This window comes from Carex rostrata, chromosome 8 (genome assembly GCF_964058835.1).
Source record: "Carex rostrata chromosome 8, lpCarRost1.2, whole genome shotgun sequence".
NCBI lineage: Eukaryota > Viridiplantae > Streptophyta > Magnoliopsida > Poales > Cyperaceae > Carex > Carex rostrata.
Window position 1 is genome coordinate 3,541,183 of NC_135925.1, and position 22,986 is coordinate 3,564,168.

A 22,986-nucleotide genomic window follows, 5' to 3' on the forward strand; every position below is an offset into this window, starting at 1 on the left:
ATTTTCAGTTTTTGAGCAATTAGCGGTGCACTTAGTAGAACAGAATACTATAATTTTTTAATCAATTTTGTGTTACTTATTGCTATATGAGACTTTAGATAATGTTGATAATTAGTAGAAACATAAAACATTTTTTTTTTTAAAACGCTATGTATAATAGTTTTCACTATAGCTATGCTATTTGCAATAGCTTTTTATTTAGCATTTCGGCAACTATATGAAGCTTAAATTTTAAGCTACACTAAGGAGTACCTGTTCGGCAATAAAGTTGAAAAGTAATTTTTTTAAGAAAACTTAAAGCTTGGCAAAATGTTTAAGCCATGTGATATTAAGCTTGAAAGGAGCATCCGTTCAGTGAGCTTAAGACTATTTAAACACTAAGAAGCACTTAGAAGCTCTAAGCCATAGTTACCGAACACTATAGATAATTGTTATTTATTACCTTGATATGTGTGTGTGTGTGTATATATACAAGGAGGGATCTACTTACACTTTTTTTTTGTGACACCGAATTACATCTTATATTTTCAAAGTTTTCAAAGTTCAAACAGTCGATCCAAACCGTTCAACGTGATATATTAAAATACGCTTGTAGATCAAATTTTACATTTTTTTTTCAATTTTTTACTATTTATTAAGTATTTTACATAATCATTATTTTCAGACCATTGAATTTTTGTACCCATCTTATTAAATAGTAAAAAAATTCAGAAATTTTATACCCATCTTATTAAATAGTAAAAAAATTTAGAAAAATATAAAATTTGATCTGCAAGCATATTTTAATATATTAATTATGTTGAACAGTTTGAATCGACTATTTGGACTTTAAAAATGTAAGGTGTAATTTAATGTCACCACAAAAAGTTGTAAGTGGATCTCTCTATATATATATATATATATTCCTGACGTGGGATTCTATTTTGGGAAATCGGAGGGCAGTTGTCTTTTCTTGGACTTGGACACTTGGCTCTGCCTTTGCATTTGCATGTGATTAGGAAGAAACAACGGCATCTGCCTGTGGGGAATTTTTTTTAATAATTATAAGAAAGGAAAAAAAAAAGGATAAAAAGGAAAAGACACCGGTACAGGGAATTGCCAGTATAGATACTATATAGTAAATAATACAACACTGGTCACATGTGCTGCTGTAGGATTTAAAAAAAAAAAAAAACAGGTGAAAACAGGAAGAACATCTCCTGTTATCATTAAATTCTCTGCTTAGGATTAAACTGCATTTTTGGTTATTTAATAAATTTTAAAATTAATGTTATGAATAAATTATAAATGTAGATGTCTATTTATCTTGTGATTTTTCTATTTTGTAACTCTCAACATTAATAATTTCAAAATATCTCCTAAAAAATAGATTGTATCTCCCCTTTTATTATTAGAATTAATCTAGATATATTTTTATTTACAATTTGTCAATTTATAATCTATTTAAGACTTTGTAAGTTTGTAATGTATACATGAGAAAATAATATTAATAAAGAAACAACTATCATGTTATACTAAGTGCACCTCTAATTGAACAAAAACTGAAATTAAATTGCAATTGAAAGTAAATAGTTGAGTTTAGAGAAATTTGACACGCGGGATGTTAACGGAGTTCGGCAAAACAAAGGCCTACGTCTCCAGCACTTCGCAACCTCAAGTGGTGCGCTTTTCTATTACCCAATATGAAAGGATTACAACTTGTGAACCGGCGAGCCCTTACAACCAAGGGAAGTCGCACAAGCTACTTGAGATGAGCGCCGGCAAGCCCTTACAACCAAGGGAAGTCACACGAGCTACTTGAGGTGAGAACAAAGTTTCAAAGTCTAGATGAATAAGAGAAACACTCAATAAATTACTCTAACCTAATCTAACTTAAAATTAGTGAAGTAGGTTAGAAGTTGTTTGAGATATATTGAAGTTTTAAGCTCAATCAACAATGGTGGAACCAAGCTCACAAAAAATCACTTCTTTTGCAATTAGGGACGGCTAGGTTTATTTGGGAAGAAAGCCCAATCCCCTATTTATAGATTCAGCTCAAAAATGAGCTAATTGAGCTAAAACGTTACAACGTTTTTCCTTTGCGATTTTAGGTTTTCAAATGGTCTGACAGCTCAGCTTAAACGATCTAAAACGTTACATAACGTTTTGCTATGTAAAAACTTGATCAAAATTAGGAATTTTTGAAGTTTGGAAATTAATTAAAACGTTACAGCTTTTTCCACAAATGTTATAACTTTTTAAAACATTACAGCCATAACTTTTTAAAATGTTATAACTTTTTAAAACGTTACAGCAACATTTTTGATGTTTTTTTGACTTTGATCGAGTTGTTTCACAACGTTTTCTTAAGATATAATCGTTATAACGTTTTACAAACGTTACCAACGTTTTTATCCTGTTAAAACAACATCAAAAATACTTTATCAACTTTAAAATATTACAAATTAAATTCTTGATAAATATCTTCATGATTTCTTCAGTTCAAGCATTCTACATTGCAATTCCAATTCGGCTTGAATCTACATAATTCTAAAATAGAAGAAATCGTAAAGTTCAATAATTGTATGTTTTGATAATTAGTCAAATAGACGAAAAAAAATTATTGCTCGAACAACATATCATTTATACATTATCTATCTTGTTTACTTTTTTATCTTTATTTTATAACATAAAAGAAATTTAAATTGCTCTGAACAATGAAAACTCTTTCAAACGTGATAACTATTTCATAATTTTACTAGCTAAATATTGTCATCCATTTTTTCCATGTATTTAACACAAATGAACTCTAAAATATTATATAATATAAACTCAGTTTTTATTTAACGTGGACTTACTGTTACAAAAGCAAAAGTTGCATTTATTCTTCTCACCAAGAGAATTTAATGAGCACAACTTCAATAATTTATCAGTTTGACTCCAAACGGCAAATTCAAACCGTTGACACTGGTATACTTTACGAATAATGCATGCACATGCAACTTTATTTTTTTTGAATCATTTAGTATAGAGTCAAACTGTAAAAAATAATGAAAAATGAATGGTAAAATAATTTATAAATTTTTTTTTACCACTTGACTTTGTTTTTGTCAATTGAAGTCAATCTGATAGATTTCTAGAGTTATACTCATCAAACTCTATTAGTAAGCACAACACGTGCTAACTTTGCTCTGCATAATACGCACTTACATATCTTAATATAAAATGATTTCATTCATTTTTTATCATCAAAAAGTGTTTTGAAAGTTTTATAATTAATCTTCTAAAACTTATTAATTAAACCGTTCAAAATGCACGACTCGCTAGTTAACTATACACATTTGTTATTTTATACTTCCCTACTTATTGTTGGACCACTTTAAAAGAAACATTTATCTATCGTATAATGCATATTTAGCTATTTCATAATACAAATTTGATGATTGCATAGTGCACATCTACCTATTTTTTTCTTCATGAAAGTTGGTCACAAATTGAGGGTAATTGAGAGATAAGGACTATAAAAATTAGTATTTTTTCCGACTTTTTATTAATTTATTAAAGGATAGTGAGAAGAGAATTTCACGCACAACAAAAAAAAAAGTTTTAGACTTTAAGTAACTATAATGAATCAATTCCATATTAAATTAATGTTGTAAAACATATGGGTGGCATATTTGGGGTAAAGATATTGACAGAGCTGATTTGATTTCATACAACTCATCAACCATATCCCTTTTCAGTTTGTCTTATTGATCGTGCGCTGTGTGAAGCAAAACAAGCTTTATCAGTATCTTTACCCTAAATTCTAACGGACTTTTAATACTTCTGAACAAAAACTAGTTTTATTCCTTCATTTTAAAAAAAAAAAAATATGGACTTAATCTCAAAAAAAAAAAAAAAAGATTGAGAAAGAGAATTCAAAATAAATCCACCCTTGAAAGTGACCTGGTCTAAAGTAATCAGAGACCAAAAAACAAATGACTCATGAACCAAACTTGATTTAATTCCAATTTATTTGAACCTAAATTTGAGTATTTTTCTTTACAAATATTAATTGAGGCGTCGTTATTAACAACTGGTCCATAATTAAATTACATATTTTGATACATCTTTTCGTTTTCATTGTTGTATATAAAAATCAAATTAATCTTAATAATTTTTTATTTCGTAATATCCCAACAAAAAATCTAATTATAATAGAAATACATATGCCAGAGGCCCAGAGACTAGATATGAAAAATAATGAGGTTATTTTCCAAAAAGTTATATTTCAATATGTTACAAGGGTCAAACAAAAATATTCCAAAACAGACATATTCTGACACAAATTTGTTTCATTCATATTGACCGTGTAGACTTGTAGAGTTGCAACTTCTCGTTGCAGAGAGACCTTTGCAAAGTCTCTCTCTCTCTCTCCCCACTTTTTAACTACAAACAAAGAAACCAACAACCACTAAAACCTCCATGGGGAGCAGCGCCTCTCGGCTGCTCTCCTGCGTCCGCCCCTCCGCCTCCGCCTCCACCGCTCCTCCTCCGCCACTGGATGAAACCCTCGGTCACTCCTTTTGCTACCTACGCTCCTCCTCCCTCGACGCCCCCACCTCCGACACCGCCTTCCTCTCCATTTCAGGCGCCTCTGTCTCCGCTAACTCTTCCATGCCTATTCCCATCCACTCCTCCGACTCTTTTCTCCCCACCACCCATTTCCATTCCTCTTCTTCCTTCTCCGCTCTTCCTCTCCAACTTGCCACCTCCGCCTCCTCCACGGCCCCTCTTGACCGAGGATTCTTCCTATCCGGACCTATTGAGCGTGGCGCCCTTTCTGGCCCTCTTGACCCTGTCCAGTTCTCGGGCCCACTAGTCAGTGACAAACAAAAACCAAAGTCTCTTTCTAAAAGGTTCCATAGGAGGAGGCCAGCGAGTTTTTCTCTGAAAAGGTCTGCGTCGGAGAAGAACCACCGGCCTTGGGTCGTTCCGATTCCGAATGGTGCTGGTACCGGAACTGGTACTACTACCGGAACCGGTATGGAAGGGGTGCAGTGGGCTCAAGGTAAAGCAGGGGAAGACAGGGTCCATGTGGTAATCTCAGAGGAGCACAGGTGGCTCTTTGTGGGGATTTATGATGGATTCAACGGCCCTGATGCTCCTGATTTCTTAGTATCGCATCTGTATCAGTCCCTGCATGTGTACCTGCGGGGCTTGTTTTGGAAAGAAGGAGAACTGGAGGAAGGAAAGGGGAGAGATGAGCCTCAGAGCGAGAAGATTGGTAGACAGTTGTGGCAGTTTTTAGAAGAAGACGAATGCGGGTTGGAATTTTCGGGTACAGGTCGATTCGCATTTTCACTATCCAAAATAAGGTACTGTGAGGTGGTAATTATTTTTCTTGACGTGTATTCTAGGGAGCACATAATAATTTCAAAAGAAGGTTTGTCAACTGAAAATTACGTGTGCCTTGTTTCACTTCACTGAGGTATTATCCAACTAAGGAAATGGATTCGTATTTTTAGATAAATTAATCAATAATTCACATTGAATTAATTTTTGTTTTCATATTTAAATTAATCTGTACCGTGCTTATTCCAAAGTAATTTCTTTGATGCTTTCAAGTTTTTGACTCAGAGAACGGTTTATTGAAGGAACAAAAAATTGTAAAATTTGACCAATGTACTAAGTGCATTCCAATTAACCAACGGTTGGGTATTATTTATGGGCAATATTTTGCAAAATGTTTCGACCAGAATACAACATGATAATATTGGGTATTAGTTGTAAATACATTGAAATGTTGAATTCTATTCTTATCATGTATGAGCTGCTTGGTAGTAATTTATGAACACGGTGAAATTTATGAGTTTTAGACTAATAATTGTGAAGTTTATCATTAGTTGGTTGGTGCAGACATGAAGTAGACTTCGTTCTAAGCTCTCTATTGCATTTCAGGTCCAGGAGGAAAACAAGCAAATTCAAAGAGGAGATACTGATGCCAACACCCTCAAAGGAGGCTACACGGGCCAAAAAAATGGGTCCCATTACTGACCACAGCACAGTTCTCAGTGCGCTTGCTCAATCACTGGAGAACACTGAGAAACTATACCTGGAGATGGCAGAGAAATTGATAGACTCAAATCCTGAGCTAGCATTGATGGGTTCGTGTTTGCTTGTTGCCTTAATAAGGGATGATGATGTGTATGTGATGAATGTTGGGGACAGTAGGGCTATTATCGCGCAATGTGCAAGTAATGGTGGGAATGGAGAGGATGGGGAAATGGAGGGGACGGAGAGAGATGGAGCTGGTTTAGTTGCACATCAGCTGTCAATTGATCATAGCACCAGCATTGAAGAGGTTAGTCTAGATGAGATTTATCTTTTGGGAAGGTCAAGTCTAGAATCTAGATGAGTTATTTAAAGCTAAATTGAAGTTCCAATGCTTTGGTTTTTCTTTATTTTAATTCAATTTAATGAGCAGGAGGTGCTGAGGATAAAGACGGATCATCCAAATGATAACAAATGCATAGTCAATGACAGAGTCAAGGGCAGATTAAAGGTGACACGTGCTTTTGGAGCTGGATATCTCAAGCAGGTAATACAAGGTCCTAATTAAAACAAATAGAGTTGCTTTATTCTCCACAGCCTTTTACTTTTTCTCTAGCCCCCCAAATAGTGTTGACAATCTCATGATTCTTTTAAATAAACATATTGCTGAGCACTACTGAAAAGAAATGCAATAGCAATCTTGAATTTCAATATGTCTATTTTAATATTATTTTCCTTTCTTTTGTTTATTGTCCTTATTTCAATTCCAATACTTTGTACCAAAAGTCCAAAACTATGCTTTATTCAAAGAATGTTTATATTTGCATGAGTTTATTATTTGTTTTTATTATTTATTTCGTTCTTGTTGTATTCATTTTAGGCAAAATATAACAATGGTCTGTTAGAGATGTTCAGAAATGAGTTTATCGGCACAGCACCATATGTAACATGCACACCTTCTCTCTGCCACTACAAGGTGGGCCCAGCTGACCAGTTCTTGGTGCTCTCTTCTGATGGGCTGTACCAGTACTTGAGTAATGAAGAAGTTGTATTGCATGTAGAGAATTTCATGCAGAGATTCCCTGATGGTGATCCTGCTCAAAGCCTTATAGAGGAGCTTCTTTTTCGTGCTGCTAAAAGAGCTGGTAAGAATTAAATTTTACTACTTTTTAGTAGGAAGTATTATTGTATCCAGCTATGCAAAATCTTACAAATATCTTTCTAGGCTACAACTTTAGATTTATCATGGATGCCTGCAAATTTAGTAAAGAGTACTTCTATTTTTCAAATATTCTCATGTATATGGGCCTGGAAAATGTTCTTCTTTTTTCTTTTCCAAGAATACCCAAATTACCCTGGTTTGTTTCTTTTCTCTGTGGAGATAAAAAGAGTAAGGCAGGAGTAGGGGTGTTTTGAGCATCTATGTAAGGAACTTGGGATAAGGAGGGGCACAGCCGCACAGGATATTATCATGCTATTAGATGTTGTGCATTGTTTCTAGGACTTTGGGGTTGTAGTATTTTCTTGTTTCAGTATGTATTTAATATCTTATATTCTAGTGAACATTAAAATACACACTGAAAACTTCAAAAACTCACTATTATCACTTCCAAAACAAAACTGACTATGGATATCCTTACAAAGCATTGGAAACATCATGTAATGGGATAAATTTATACAGGTCACTATATACTACAACCCATGTCACAAATTGTTCACTCATAACTTCAATTGACCCAACTTTATCATCATTTTTCCATAGAAAAAGCAGTACTTCTCTTTCTCTATTCGTTCTCCATTTCTCTCTATCCTTCCCAGCTGTCCATTTCCAGTCTCACATGTCTCTTTCTTTCTAGCCAATGATGGTGTACTGGGAATGCAGAAACTGGAAAAAATAAGAGACAAATAGTGCACAAACTACATGATGGAGAAGAGAAAGGGAGAAAATGGATATTTGGAAGGACAGGAAGTTGCGAGAATTTTATCCCATTTGCATTGAACACGAGAGTTAGAGTTACTTGATTAGGGTACAATTGAGTTGTGTGGCTTTTGCTGACCAGAATTAAGTAATTTAGCATGGGGTTTATTTAGTGACTTCTCAAGTAATAAACTTGTATAAAACAGTTCTCCTCTACAGACTACAGAAGCTCCAGTTTTCTTCTAAAGGTTGCTCAAATTGTGGACCATTCCTCAGTTTCAGACTCTACATTAACAAGGGAAAGGAGGGTAGTTTGAGTGTGTATATATATCTTTTAGAACATTAGAACAGGAGTTGTTTTAGTATTTGTTCTGAGTTTTGTTAATATCTGGGTTGATGGGGGTTCAAATGAGTCCCTTTTATTTGCCTCCGTCATGCCTTCAAAAAGAGAAATAGGAATAAACTGCCCATGAAAGAGTTTACCTTATCAGATAATTTTAAAAGTCTTTCTCTGAGGAATTGAAACTGAAAATGAATTGTAGCTATTATTTAACCTGGATATGAGAAATTGATATAGGTTTAATTGCAGAGATAAATTGAACTAAACTTCCAATTTTTATGATATATCCAACTCTTAAGATACATATATTTAAAAAATATTATTCAAATTAAAAAATTAAATTTGTAATGTGTTCTAAATTATTTTCGAAGGGCGTGTGTTAAACTTGGATCAATTTGAAAGATGTTTAGCCTTACATCAAATTATTTTAATACTTAGACATGAAGTTTAGTTGAGAATTGAGGCTATGGTCAAATACTTAGGATGGAGCTTAATTTAAGTATAATTGATGCAATGATTTAAATGAAAGGCTTAATTGCAATGGTTGGTGCTTGATCTTGGTGGCCTTATCTTATTCTAGGAATTAGCCAGTAAGCCCTCGTTTTAATGTAAAACGATTTTTGTATTTCAGGCATGGATTTCTATGAATTATTGGACATACCTCAGGGAGACCGAAGAAAATACCATGATGATGTCACTGTCATAGTTATCTCTCTTGAAGGGAGAATCTGGAAATTTTCAGGGAGGTACTTGTAAAATTGGATGTGCATCAGGTTTTGTGCAGAGAGTAAGATGCAGAAAGCATCGTTGCTCATGTGATGAATTTTGAAGGATTAAAGAAGATACTCCGAAGGTGCAGAGGATAGATGTTTAAGCGAGAGAGATTTTGAACAAAAACTGAGCATGAAGCAATGATACCAATATATGAAGGGAGGCCAATATTGGTTTGGTTCCTTGAAGAAAAATTGGAGAAACCCAGATATGGAAATACATTCTATTGGAAAGGGGATTAAATCCTAGGTTTTGCACTTTACATGGTATTTTCATTTGTTTTTGTTACAAGTTGTGTAAATTTTGTGCAATGAGCCCATTCTTTTCATTTCAACTTCGATTTTAAAAATATATGAAATTTTGCTAAACAACCTAGAAGTTCTCTATAAATTTGGTTAGTTTTTCTTCATGTTTGGTTGGATAATGTAAAGCATGCGTTAGTGAGAATAGAGGCAAAATCATTATTATTGTTTAATTATCTAGTTATTATGATTATTAATTGTTGTCTTATTATATATTTTTAATATGATATATAATTATTATTACTGTTGTAATTATTTTTATTATTGTTAGTTTTTATATTAAGAGTAAGGCTTGGGTGCTATGGATAGCATAGAGGCCTCTATGCTACGACTTAATATTCAAGTTTTCAAAATCCAAACGGTCGATCCGAACCGTTCATCTTATTCTCCATATTAATATCTGCTTGGAGACCAAGTTTTATAATTTTCTGAATTTTTTTACTATTTATTAAGCCACTTTGAAAATCGCTAATCCAACGGTTTTACTGTTTTGTGCAGCCACCGTTGGATCAACAATTTTGTAAAATACTTAATAAATAGTAAAAAAATTCAGAAAAATGTAAAATTTGGTCTCCAAGCAGATATTAATATGGAGAATAAGATGAACGGTTCGGATCGACCGTTTGGATTTTGAAAACTCGAATATTGAGCCGTAGCATAGAGGCCTCTATGCTATCCATAGCACCCAAGCCTTACTCTTATATTAATATTATAATTATAATTTGATTAGTTTTGAGCACTTGACTCTATGCAAAATTTTTTTTTTTTTTTTTACATATAGATCCATCACTCATAAAGTAAACGGGGTTCAATAGTTTAGATTCGTTGTTTAAAGCCGATTCGATAAATTTTAGATAAGTTTTAGATTTGAGTTCAACAAAAAGCTTGATGAACTTAAGAACACTCTAGTTTTACACAAGCATGCGATCAGGCATGACTATGTATCAGATCATGTCTTCGAGCTATTATAATTTTATGCAGCACATTAGTCATATAATTTTTATTTGATCTCTATAATGACCGTTTGTTCTTTCTAAAATAACTCTGTCGATATCTATACCGGTCAACTTGCTCTACCCAAAATAAATAAAAAATGTGATATTTAATCTTCTATTATAATTAAAAATGTCACGTGATGGGAAACTGACAAAAATAAGATGTTTCCAAAACCAATAAATAAATAACCTAAAAAATGATAAAACATAAAGAATAGGAAGTGCAATAATTGATTTTACATCACTCAACTTTATATAGACAGTTTGACGGTTTTCAATATAACATCTGATGTAGTATTTGACAAACTATGTATTAAAACTTATACATATTAAAAATATAATAATAAAAAATAACAACTATGTTAATAAGCATATTACGGGACCGTCTGTGTTATGAATCTATATCTCTATTTTTAAAGTTCAAATAGTCAAACAATAATAAAAATATAACAATACTCATAAAAAAAAAATATCAAGCTAAAGCTATTTATATATATTAAACCTTAAAAAAACTAAAAAAAAAAAAAAAAACATTAGACCGAACTTTTTGGTTAAGGATAGTACAAGTTATGTTTGATTCAGTACAACCCATTGCCTTGTGGTGCTGTGACAGGCCTGTACCAAATTAAATTTTCAACGCTCCCCAATGTGTAATACTTGCAAAACTAAAAAAAAAAAAAAAAAAATCAACCTTTTATTTGCTAAATTTTTTTCCCAAATTATCATCACTATACTTATCGATTGGAAAAATATATATAAAGATTCCAAATTTCAATATCTCATATTTTATATGTTCATTTTCGAAGTTTAATGTATCTATTTGAACCGCTCAATATACTATTCATACTAAAATACATTTTGAAATGAAATTTTATAATTTTAGAAAATCTTTTATTATTTTTTCTAGATAGATAGAAAATCACTTTTTTGAACGGTCCATGATTTTGTATCTATTTTAAAAAATTGGTAAAAAATCACCGTTTAAGGACATTCTGAGCAAACACAGATATTCCACGACACTACGACAATACATGTCTCACGCAAAATAAAACAAAATCACCGTTTAAGTATTTGTTCTTTCCGAAACAGTAAAAAAGGAAAAAAAGAAAAGAAAGAAAGATAAAGAGAAAGGGTTTATTCCCATCACTTTTCTCTTTCTCAGGGTTTTTCTCCTTTCGAAATACCGAAATCCTTTGATTGAAGTAAGGTCTAAACTCTCATTCCCTCTCTCATATTTGGTTCATCTCTACATTATTTTGGAAGGAGATCTGCATTTGCTTTGTTTAGAAGGTCTGATCTAAGTACGTCTTGCAGTTATTTGATATTCTGACTAATTATTATTTTGTTTGCTTAATTTCCATGTTTTTTCATGAAACCCTATATTTTTTTAGAAGAGAAAGTATGAATTTTGTGAATCTTGATCATGAGAGAGCATTATAGGAAAGGCATGTGAATAACCAAACCGGGTTAGGAATCAGAATCTGAGCTGTTCTTTCCAATTTGCTAGTGAATTCGAGTTTACAAATTGGAGACCAGCCAGAAATAGAAGTAATGCTAAGAATAGTAAAATTTGTAGACTCAAATTAGAAACTATGCAAACAAATCACATATAAATCACATACATCTGTTCCACTTGGAATTAATGTCAAATTCCTCCAAAATTCTATGGAGTCAGGTGTTTCTAACTCAAGTTTCTAATACTATTCTTGTAGAGGAAAGAATAAATGGCTGGTGGTTTTCGGGTTTTGCACCTTGTCAGACCCTTTTTGGCATTCCTACCTGAAGTGCAAAGTGCCGATCGAAAGATCCCCTTCAGAGAGAAAGTAATCTATACTGTGATATCCCTTTTCATTTTCCTGGTTTGTTCCCAGCTCCCTCTCTATGGGATCCACTCTACAACTGGTGCTGACCCATTTTACTGGATGCGCGTAATCCTTGCGTCGAACCGTGGTACCGTTATGGAGCTGGGTATCACCCCTATTGTGACATCTGGCCTTGTCATGCAATTGTTGGTCGGTTCCAAGATTATAGAGGTTGATAACAGTGTCAGAGAGGATCGTGCACTCCTGTAAGTGAAAGTCTTCATGTCTTGAATGAATCAGATTTGGGTATCAGCTGTACAAGTAATAAGTAGATAATACCAAATTTATCACAATACTTTTCAGATATACCTGGTATGTAATATCACAAGTCACTGAAAGTATGAAAATGTTGCATGCTATTCAAAGCAGTAAATTTGGAGTATAATTTCTGAAAACCTTTTTATTCTAGAACTTTGTGTAGGTCTTCAAGTAATTTGTCATGAGCAACACAGTGTTGTATTCGAGAGCTCTTTTTTTCTTAGTATAAGATTATTCATATTTTTGGCAGCAATGGTGCACAGAAGTTGCTTGGTATACTGATAGCCATAGGAGAGGCTGTTGCATACGTTTTATCTGGGATGTACGGCAGTGTCAGCCAGCTCGGTACCGGCAATGCGATTTTGATTATACTCCAGCTTTTCTTTGCTGGTATCATCGTTATCTGCTTGGATGAATTGCTCCAGAAGGGCTATGGGTTGGGATCTGGTATCTCTCTCTTCATTGCCACCAATATCTGGTATGTACTTAAATCTATATGTTTTCAATGCTTTCATGTAGATCTGTGCGCCAATTTAGGGTTTTAGACGGTTAAATTACAGAAATTTCAAAGCCAAGAGAATTGATTATCCAATTTTATTTTTTTTGACAATTTTGTTGGCCTCCAAAAATAGCAATCTCTAGCCTTAACTGGAGGGTTTGCTGGAATTTTGTGCTCAGCCAGTTCTTTTGGACCTTCCCACCTTACCCATATTTCCTCAATTACCCAAAATTTCCTCCATGTATGTCAATATAAACCTCGATATATCCTCATTTTTTCTTTCAATAAAGCACCAAAGAAGCCGTAGAAAAATTAAATGCTCCTTCAAAATAAAAACAATACGAGCAACTTAAATTATTTTTAATCAGAATGAGTACTATAATGATCTTCATTGTTCATATTGTACAAGATCTGAAGATCAATGTGCCAAATCAGTTTTTTAATCCTCGTTTTTGGGCCAAGTTAGACAGAACCACCAGCATAATTGCTGTCACCTTGTTAAATATTATTAAAGAATAACTGGACAAATCCATTTATCAGCATACTGGAGGCGATTACAAGACTCAAGACTTAACCTCCTAGGATATGACAGAATATAGTTATCTCATTTTGACTACTGATTCAGATGTTAACTGTAGTTGAGGCCCTAGTTACAAGATTAGTTAAAGACTGAGATGTCTGTAAATACACTGTGATCAATTGGTCTGGAACTAATGAAAATCAATACAAAGAATTTCTTCAACTGCTGCTTCTCTTCTTGTTTTAAATATCAACACTAAAAGAATATTAATCTTAGTTCTTTCTGGTGTCTTTGTCAACAATGCAGTGAGAACATTATATGGAAGGCCTTTAGCCCAACAACAATCAATAGCGGCCGCGGTGCAGAGTTTGAGGGTGCTGTGATTGCTCTGTTTCACCTCTTAATAACCCGAACCGACAAGGTGCGGGCCCTACGCGAGGCTTTCTACCGTCAGAACCTCCCCAATGTTACCAACCTCCTTGCCACTGTTCTTGTCTTCCTCATTGTTACGTATTTCCAGGTATACATAGTATGTCATTGAACCTGCTTTGGTCTTGTTTAGTTACTTGACGAACAGTTCTTTCTTGCTCTTTTATTTGAACTGGATCTAAAGAAAATTTATAATTTCAGTTTCAGAAATAAACAAGTACTCACTAAATCACATTTTTCTGTATAATTTTGTGTGGTACATTCTTTATAATGCATGCTTCTTTGAAATCTACTTCCAGGGATTCCGTGTGGTCCTCCCAGTGCGGTCCAAGAATGCACGAGGTCAGCAGGGCTCTTACCCTATCAAGCTCTTTTATACTTCCAACATGCCTATTATTCTTCAGTCTGCTCTGGTTTCCAACCTCTATTTCATCTCTCAGGTAAATCAGTATACCCTTTTGCTGTTGCTCCTCAATTATATTTAAATGCGGTATTTTTGTGTGTTAGGTTGTAGGTAATTTTGTCTCTTCTAAACATCTTCTGGGTCATTCAGTAAAAATATTTATTCTGGTGTGGAAAGTATTGGTACATTCTTGTTGGTGCTGGACTTGTACTGGTGCAATTTTTTTTTTTTGATGATGCATGTTTAGTAAGAGTATGTGGTTGAACTAGGGTTTATGAATCCTTGCTTCATGCTTATACTTCATCAATGGATTTTGTAATTTCTGTTAATGATACAAGTCTTTGGAGCTTAATGTGAATTATGTTTTACTCACAAACTCCATAAATTTCTGCACTGGTGCAGTTGTTACACAGGAGGTACAGTGGAAATTTCATAGTAGATCTACTCGGCAAATGGAAGGAATCAGAGTACTCTGGCCAATCGATTCCTGTTGGTGGTATTGCCTACTACATCACTGCCCCATCCAGGTTGCCTATCTATTCAACCCCACCTTTTTTCTTGAAAAAAGAGGTTGTGCGCACCTCTCGATGTTGTTTTCCATAGTCCCGGATCTTTATATAGCAGTGTCTGGAGATATTTTTTTTTACTCTGTGGTATCTGTGGGATTTGTGGACTTCTTCATTGATATACCGGGAGCTACCCTTTTATTATCGGGCTTTGTGATATCTAAATTTTTCTGGTTTCTACAACTCCCCTTGGTTAATTTAATGTAAATTCTAACTGTAGCTTGGCTGACATGGCCGCAAACCCATTCCACGCCCTCTTCTACATTGTTTTCATGCTGTCGGCCTGTGCGCTTTTCTCCAAGACTTGGATAGAAGTTTCCGGGTCCTCTGCTCGAGACGTAGCCAAGCAACTTAAGGTACACTTTATAATTTATTGGTCTCAAACAGAATATATAAAACTGAAAATTTTGAGGGGGTCTAATTATCTTTGCTTAATTGGGTACCAGGAGCAACAAATGGTAATGCCTGGTCACCGTGAGTCAAACCTTCAGAAGGAACTGAACCGGTACATCCCTACTGCTGCTGCCTTTGGAGGCATGTGCATTGGGGCCTTGACGGTTCTTGCAGATTTCATGGGCGCTATCGGGTCGGGTACTGGTATTCTCCTTGCTGTCACCATCATCTACCAGTACTTTGAAACTTTTGAGAAGGAAAGAGCTAGCGAGCTTGGTTTCTTTGGGCTCTAATTCTCTAGTTCGGGAAAACAATAGGAGGAGAAACAGCCGGTTTGGTTTTAGTCAGTCAGGATGTAACTTAAAAATAGGAGTGAGATATGTTTGTGCAAATTTTGAGGAATTGTAAGTTATGTTAGGAAATCAGTACTAACAGAGTAAAGATGCTGAACCTAGGTTTTGATGGGTATATTGGAAGCTTTTGTATCTCCTTGCTAGTTCTGCTTGTAATTTCTCGTGTTATTGCACTAGATGTCGTCCTAGTTTTTATTTTATTGTCTTGTTTGCTGCTGTTCTTGTAATTTTGCCTTTGTTATTTGGATAATTGGATTCTGTATGTTTTCTATGACCGGATTATATTTCCGGAGTGGAACTCAATTACGATACAATATTAAGAGAATCTGAAAGCAGCAGCTCTCGTCTGATGGAAAGAACTGCAAACCTCCATAAATTTGAACGTATTTCATTAATAAAACATTGATAATTGGAGTCCACCTCTAAATATGCTTAATCTGGCAGTTCTATTTCAACCCTGACAAGAGCATTTTTTACTTCACAAACCCAAAATGGAGGGTGGTTTAAACTCGTACCTTCACTCTTCGCTGCTTGCATTTCGCATAATCACATAAAAAGATAATTGAACTCAAGTCTTCACCATCACAAAAAAAGAATAAAAAAATAGTACACTGATATTTTTTGGCGAGAAAGATGAACATAAAAGATACACCTAACTTTAATTACTGCAATGATCCAGTGATATGCTATTAATACAAAATTAAATGATGTTGACGAAACGGCGCTGACCAATTGACATGTCAGTACTACATAATTATCTAAAATAATTTTTCTTTTGCTTCGAGTTGGATCGGATATTAATCCATTTTCGTTATAAACTTAAACCTCTTGATATTTTGATTATTTTCCAATGTTTCTGCAAATTGAAGTAAACTTTCTGGGGATTGTCATACCTTTTCCTATGCATGCCTATACAATAATGAGTCTCATCTTTGCTTTTTTTTTTTGAAAAATCTTGACGGTGGCTGTCAAGTTAGAAAATAAAAATTAAATATATATGTAAAAAATCATCGGTACCTTTGGAGCCTACATGACATATCTTTCGTTGTGCATCAACAGAAAGCACCACACACACACACACACACACACACACAATTTGTACAATACAAAAGTCTTTACATATTTTTTATACAAAAAATCCAACCCTTTGAACTTGTAGACATTGTTTATATATAGGACCTTTAAACGCAAAGATGCTTTATGGAACTACATGAAGAAAAAAAAATATATGAATGCAATCTACTAATCTGAACGCAGCAATAGCAACGGACATTGCTTTTATCAAACAAAGACAATATTTTTTATAGGAACTTTTGTTTATCTAAAATGACATGCATTTGAATTACCAAGCAAATTTGGTCAAGTTAAATTAAACAAGGATTGAATACTTGTTGTAGATGCATTAAGTTTGACAACCCATTTGAAGTCATGATTCATCTATCAATGCTTAGATAACATTAATTTAATTCTTAGGAAATACAATTCCATATTATCATGAGAAATTGAAATACTAAACAAAAGTAAAATGTAACAGATCTAATTCTCCTTCTGATTTTATTAAGTAAAAAGTAAAATGAGAAATTACATATTAAGTAAATTGCCAAACATGTAATTAAGATTTTATTATATCACAATCGACATCACTATCAAACAACGTGACCACTACCATAAAAAAACAATAACAACAACAACAACAATATATTAGACCTAATTCTCCTTCTGGTTTTCGCCAACAAGGTTTGCGAATTCAACAGTATTTTAAACTTAATTCCAATTCCAATTCCAATTTTCGCCAACAAAATCTGCGAATTCACGGTCGGTTGCGTTCGAGTACCACATTGGTATGCCTTGAGCAAGACAAGCTTTCCTACGATGATAAAGCTTTCTATACTTGAGTCCACAAGCATTACAGAGCGTCTGAGGAAAGATATTAAAAATAACAAAATATTAGCAAGATGAAAAATTGAGATTTCATGTCCAAAATTGTTATAATAAAAAATGTGTAGTAGATCTGTCAACAAATTTATGGTATTAAACATTAATTGAGAATATGTTGTAGAATGTTAAATAAACCCAGCAGCTATATATCCAATTGAATGAAAATCACTTGAAAACAAAACACAGAACTCTTATATACAAAATTATAAAGAGGGTACTGAGCCGTAAGGTCCTACGTACATACCCTCATTCCTTTTGGGCCTGTCCTCCAAAGTGGGGTCTCAGTGCGTCGGCAGTAGTGGCATTTCTTGGGTTGCACTGGTGTTGGAAGCAAGGAAAGTTTCAGATCTAGTGAACATGGAGGTGCTAGAGAAAAGTTTAGGTTTAAACCATTTTCATCATAGTCACCAAGTTGTCGATCTTCACATGTCTTTTTTTTGGTTGATGAGGAAGATGGAGAGAATAGATCGAATGCCATTTAGGTTGAATAAGGAAACTCAAAGTAAAGTGATGAGGAATGTTGGTTTAATCAATGACTTAAGGTTCTTATATAGGGAAAGAAAATAAGTGATGATAAGGATTGCTTGGAAGAATTAAAGATATTACACTTCACATGTACGTAGTGTTTTAGTGTTTAATTTATTTGTTTTTTTAGTAACTGTAATAGATATACTTGATAAAGGAGGGAGAATCTTCACATTCCAAAATACCCATGCATGGCAACAAGATATTCTGATATGCTAAGGGGTTATTTAAGGGATTTTGTATATTTTTACACCTAACAAGATGCATAACAAATTAACAATGCAAATTGCTGACATATCCATATGGGAAATAAATATAAAGGTGATTAATCTATTGGCAAGAAAAAGGAAACGGAAAATGTGGTTTGTCTTGTTTCTCTGTGTTGGTAAAAAATGTACTGTATAAATTTTCATGTGATGATGATCACACTAACAGAGGTAATCCTAGATCCTAGACATGCCATTACATCTATTTCTCTAATGAACCATTTTCGCAAAAGATCCTTCATATCAGGATATGGAGAACGATTTAACTTGTAAGTGTTCAAATGTACAAGAGATATACTGCAGGAGGTTGCTTGTGAGAGGCTAGAAATTCACATGATACACTTGATTCCCTGAAACCAGACAGCATATATATGTACCCTAGTACACTAAACTATCACACAACTAATTATCTTTCAAGTTTAAATTCTGTGTCCAGGACTCCTGATTGTCTTTTGTGTCCATATGACGTAACTTACACTCTATCAGAGATTTTTTTTTAATGCGGCCGCATGGACTGCATATGCAACCACGTATGAGTATATAATTAATTTATTAATTCATTATAAAAATCTGTTACCATTTGCGATGGTAAAAGTGTTTTTTGCAGACGGTATCTTTGTGAATAATTCTTTTTTGTCAGTGTACACTCGGGAATAGTCACTTTATACTCTCGCTGATAGTAGCCTATTTTTGTAGTTATGTTGTCGGCATCTGCATCCAGAATTCCATGCAACCCCTCTTATACGGTTTGGAATATGAGATCCACATATGCGGATATGTCGGCCGTATATGCGGTCCATGAGGTTGCTCCCAAATCCGAAAAAGTTCCATACAAATATTATTTTGAGAGAGGCTTGAACCCATGACATATGGAACTATAGTTAAAAACACAAACTACTAGGTTATAACACAATTGTATTATACATTAGTTTATTTTATGTATATTCTTTTAACAACTCATAGTAAAATCATATATGTACTTCTATATTAAAATTATATATATATGCAGTGACCTTCTTCATGCATGAACAAAACTGCATTTAAAAACACTGCGCTCTATTATATTATTTAAGAGAACACAAGATGTGAAAACTAAGCCAAAGAGAACTCAATACGATTATTGCTTACATTGGATCCAAAATAACATATTACCAGGTGCTTTACTAATTTCCAATATGATAGTTGTATGAATGTATCCCAAAGGTTTAAACAGTGGAAAGCAGATTTGTTAGCGGTACCCATTTGCCATTATAGACGAAGGACGTTCTGGCCCACAATTGGTTCATAGAGAGAATAATTTTTGACTATTTTTTTTAATACTTTGTAGGTAATGAAATTTAATAATAAAAGCCCCAATATTCAAAGTCATGTTGTAATATAAAGTTGAATAATTTTATCTATCATTATTTAGAAATAGGGTACGACAAATCAAGCATTACATTACATATTTTTTTAACCATGCATGTTTTAAATAGTAAAAATAAAATAAAATAGGGGTTTAATATAGAAAGAATTACATGAAGACAAAATTATTAATGTAATCTGAATGGAGGCAAAGCAACGGAACAATTTTAATTGCTTTGTCAAACAAAGACAATTTTTTTGTAGGAAATTAATTTTGTTTATTTAACATGACATTTAATTACCAAGTAAATTTGATAAAGCTAATTATTAAACTAGGTTTGAATAATTTTTGTAGATGCATTAAGTCTGACATCTCATTTGAAAGTCACGATTCATTATCAATAATCATACATATCATTTAATTCTTGAATAATTATATGATTCCCCTTATCCTTGTCCCTCCATTTATCCCTGCATTCTCTCTCTCATTTTTTTTTCTTAACTGCCATTAATCCCCCCAATTATTTCGCTCATAATTTTCATTTATCCCCGCATTGAATTACACTGTTATTTAATAATAATCCCCGCATTAATTATACTGTCCTCTAATAACAATTCCCGCATTAATTATACTTTCATTTAATAACAATCCCCGCTAATAAATGCTTATCTGTTTATTGATGTTTAATAAAATATTTATCATTATTGTTGACAAGTATTTATTACAATATCTGAGAAGTATTTATCATTGTCTCTGACATGATAATACTTTGATTTGATTACACATTACTTATTAACAAGTTCAAGAACAAAGTTCAAGAAAATATTTATTATTATTTCTGACAAGTATTTATCATTGATTCTGAGAAGTATTTATCATTGTCTTTGACATACATATGTTTTACTGAAAATTGCAATTATGTCTAAGAAGTATTTATCCATGTAACTTAAAGTATTTATCATTATGTCTGAGAAGTATTTATCATTGATGTTTTACTGAAAGTTGCAATTATGTCTGAGAAGTATTTATCCATATAACATAAAGTATTTATCTATGTAACATAAATTATTTATCATTATGTCTGAGAAGTATTTATCATTGATGTTTTAATGAAAATTGCAATTATGTCTGAGAAATATTTATCCATGTAAGATAAAATATTTATCCATGTAACATAAAATATTTATTATTATGTCTGAGAAGTATTTATCATTGGGTGAGGGGATTGTTTATTTAATGGTCCCTAGTTGTGCGGGTACAATCTAGAAATTTTTTTTTTTGTGCGGGGATAACTGACAAGTATTTATGAGGAGATTGTTTATTTAATGGTCTCCAGTTGTGCGGGAACGATTCAAAAAAAAGGAAATTTTGTGCGGGGATAACTAATGAATTGATTTATTCTTTCATAAATAGAGATTAATACTTTGAAAATTCAAGATAAATACTTTGATGCTTCAAGTTAAATACTAATAGTTTACTAAACGCTTATTAATGATTGAGAGGTACCCCCATGATATTTTTGGCAGTTTGTGCGGGATATTTTGCGGGAATAAAGCTGCGAGGATTGTTATCAGGATCCTTAATTTTTAGTAAAGATATTCCTTAGCAGCATGAGAATTTGAAAGACGAAAAGAAAGTAAAATGTAACTGAATTTAGTAAATAAAAGTATTGCTAAACATGGTAATTAAGATTTTATTATCATCACAATCAATATCACTATCAAACATTGACGTATATAAACAACAACAACAACAATATTTTAGACCTAATTCTCCTTCCAATTTTTGCCAACAAAGTCTGCGAATTCACGATTGATTGTCTTAGAGTACCACATTGGTATGCCTTCAACGAGACAAGCCTTCCTACGATGATCAAGCCTTCTATATCTGAGTCCACAAGCATTGCAGAGCGTCTAAATAAAAGTATTAAAAATAGCAAGATATTAGCAAGATGAAAAAAAATATGAGATATTACAACCCTTTTGTGGTTTATTGAAAATCACTTGAATGAAAAAGGAAAGGAAAAACAGAACTCTTTATATACAAAATTATAAAGAGGGGAGAGCGAGCCGTAAGGTCCTACCCTAATTCCTCTCGGGCCCGTCCTCCAAAGCGGGGTTTCGGTGCATTGACAGTAATGGCATTTTTTGGATTGCACCGGTGTTGGAAGCAAGGAAAGCTTCAGATCTAGTGAACACAGGTGCTAGAGAAAGGTTTAGGTTTACACCACCTTCATCATAGTCGCCAAGTTGTTGATCTTTACATATCGTAATTTTTTTGGTTGATGAGAAAGATGGACAGAATAGATCGAACGCCATTTAGGTTGAATAAGGAAACTCAAAGTGAAAGTGAGGAATGTTTGGCTTATTCAAGGACTCTAGGCTTCTTATATAGGGAAAGATGTGATAAGGATTGCCTGAAAGAATTAATTAAATATATATATTAGTTCACAGGTGTAATGCTTTAATATCTGTTTTTCTAGTATATATCTTCACATTACAAAATACCCATGCATGGCAAAAATATATTCTGATATGCTTAAGCGGTTATTTAAGGGATTTTGTAAATTTTTACACCTAACACGATGCATGACAATGCAAATTGCTGACATATGCATATTGAAAAATAGATACAAAGGCGACTCATCTAGCTACTAGCCAGAAAAAAAAAAAAAGAAAGAAAAAAAAGGAAATTGATGGTGATTTTGCTTGTTTCTGTGTTGGTATAAAATATGTACTGTCTAAATTTTCATGTGATGGTAAAAAATAGAGAGTTAATCCTAGATCCGAAGCCTGCCACTAGATCTATTTCTGATGAACTATTTTTGCAAAAGATCTGAGATATAACCGAAGTACTAGTGATATACTGCTGAAGGTTGGTTTGAGAGATGTTAGAAATATTCACATGATACACTTGATTCCCTGAAACCAGACAACACACATATATATCTTTCTTGATTCAGCGAATTTGTTTGCACAGATCTTAAAGCGTATCCAGTGGTTAAAATCGCATAGTACTACTTGACACTATATATGCATAGCACCGGAGCCCAACTCTCTTCTCTCTCTCTCTCAAAGTCAATATGACAGATCAAGTGTTGGATTACATTGAATTAATTAAAATAATAAAAATATAAGTATTTTAACCATGTATATTTTAAAAATAGTCATTGGCACAAAGAGACTAAAAAAAATTAATAGAGGTCAGTAATAGAAACCAAAATCGGGAGATTTTAGAAATTTCCATTAAATCAGTCAAAAATTGGCTATTTTTGCAAAAATACCATTT

General features: G+C 33.3%; 2 protein-coding genes across 5 annotated transcripts; both read left to right on the forward strand.

Annotated features, from left to right (window-relative positions):
* Positions 1 to 4,350: 4,350 nt before the first annotated feature.
* Positions 4,351 to 9,413, forward strand: LOC144558415 (putative protein phosphatase 2C 26). Its single transcript, XM_078307265.1, has 5 exons — positions 4,351 to 5,339; positions 5,923 to 6,325; positions 6,449 to 6,562; positions 6,896 to 7,160; positions 8,905 to 9,413. The coding sequence occupies exons 1-5, from the start codon at positions 4,447 to 4,449 to the stop codon at positions 9,027 to 9,029; spliced, it is 1,800 nt and encodes a 599-aa protein (XP_078163391.1). The 5' UTR covers positions 4,351 to 4,446; the 3' UTR covers positions 9,030 to 9,413.
* Positions 9,414 to 11,345: 1,932 nt separating this feature from the next.
* LOC144557768 (uncharacterized) lies at positions 11,346 to 15,862 on the forward strand. 4 transcript variants are annotated; one of them, XM_078306341.1, is made up of 8 exons: positions 11,346 to 11,642; positions 12,054 to 12,409; positions 12,712 to 12,939; positions 13,787 to 14,000; positions 14,209 to 14,349; positions 14,715 to 14,839; positions 15,099 to 15,234; positions 15,325 to 15,862. In XM_078306341.1, the coding sequence occupies exons 2-8, from the start codon at positions 12,066 to 12,068 to the stop codon at positions 15,562 to 15,564; spliced, it is 1,428 nt and encodes a 475-aa protein (XP_078162467.1). In that variant the 5' UTR covers positions 11,346 to 11,642; positions 12,054 to 12,065; the 3' UTR covers positions 15,565 to 15,862. The 4 variants fall into 4 exon arrangements, with proteins under 4 accessions (XP_078162467.1, XP_078162469.1, XP_078162468.1 ...); XM_078306343.1 differs by having other exon boundaries at positions 11,363 to 11,543; XM_078306342.1 differs by having other exon boundaries at positions 11,418 to 11,631.
* The last annotated feature ends 7,124 nt before the right edge of the window (positions 15,863 to 22,986 follow it).

Bases quoted from the DNA above. Each gene is read 5' to 3' on its own strand.
- LOC144558415 (XM_078307265.1), top strand. From the start codon at position 4,447: ATGGGGAGCAGCGCCTCTCGGCTGCTCTCCTGCGTCCGCCCCTCCGCC. The intron at 6,326-6,448 runs GTTAGTCTAGAT...TTTAATGAGCAG, and splicing joins ATAGCACCAGCATTGAAGAG to GAGGTGCTGAGGATAAAGAC. The intron at 6,563-6,895 runs GTAATACAAGGT...TATTCATTTTAG, and splicing joins GAGCTGGATATCTCAAGCAG to GCAAAATATAACAATGGTCT.
- LOC144557768 (XM_078306341.1), top strand. From the start codon at position 12,066: ATGGCTGGTGGTTTTCGGGTTTTGCACCTTGTCAGACCCTTTTTGGCA. The intron at 14,350-14,714 runs GTAAATCAGTAT...GCACTGGTGCAG, and splicing joins ACCTCTATTTCATCTCTCAG to TTGTTACACAGGAGGTACAG. The intron at 14,840-15,098 runs GTTGCCTATCTA...TTCTAACTGTAG, and splicing joins TACATCACTGCCCCATCCAG to CTTGGCTGACATGGCCGCAA.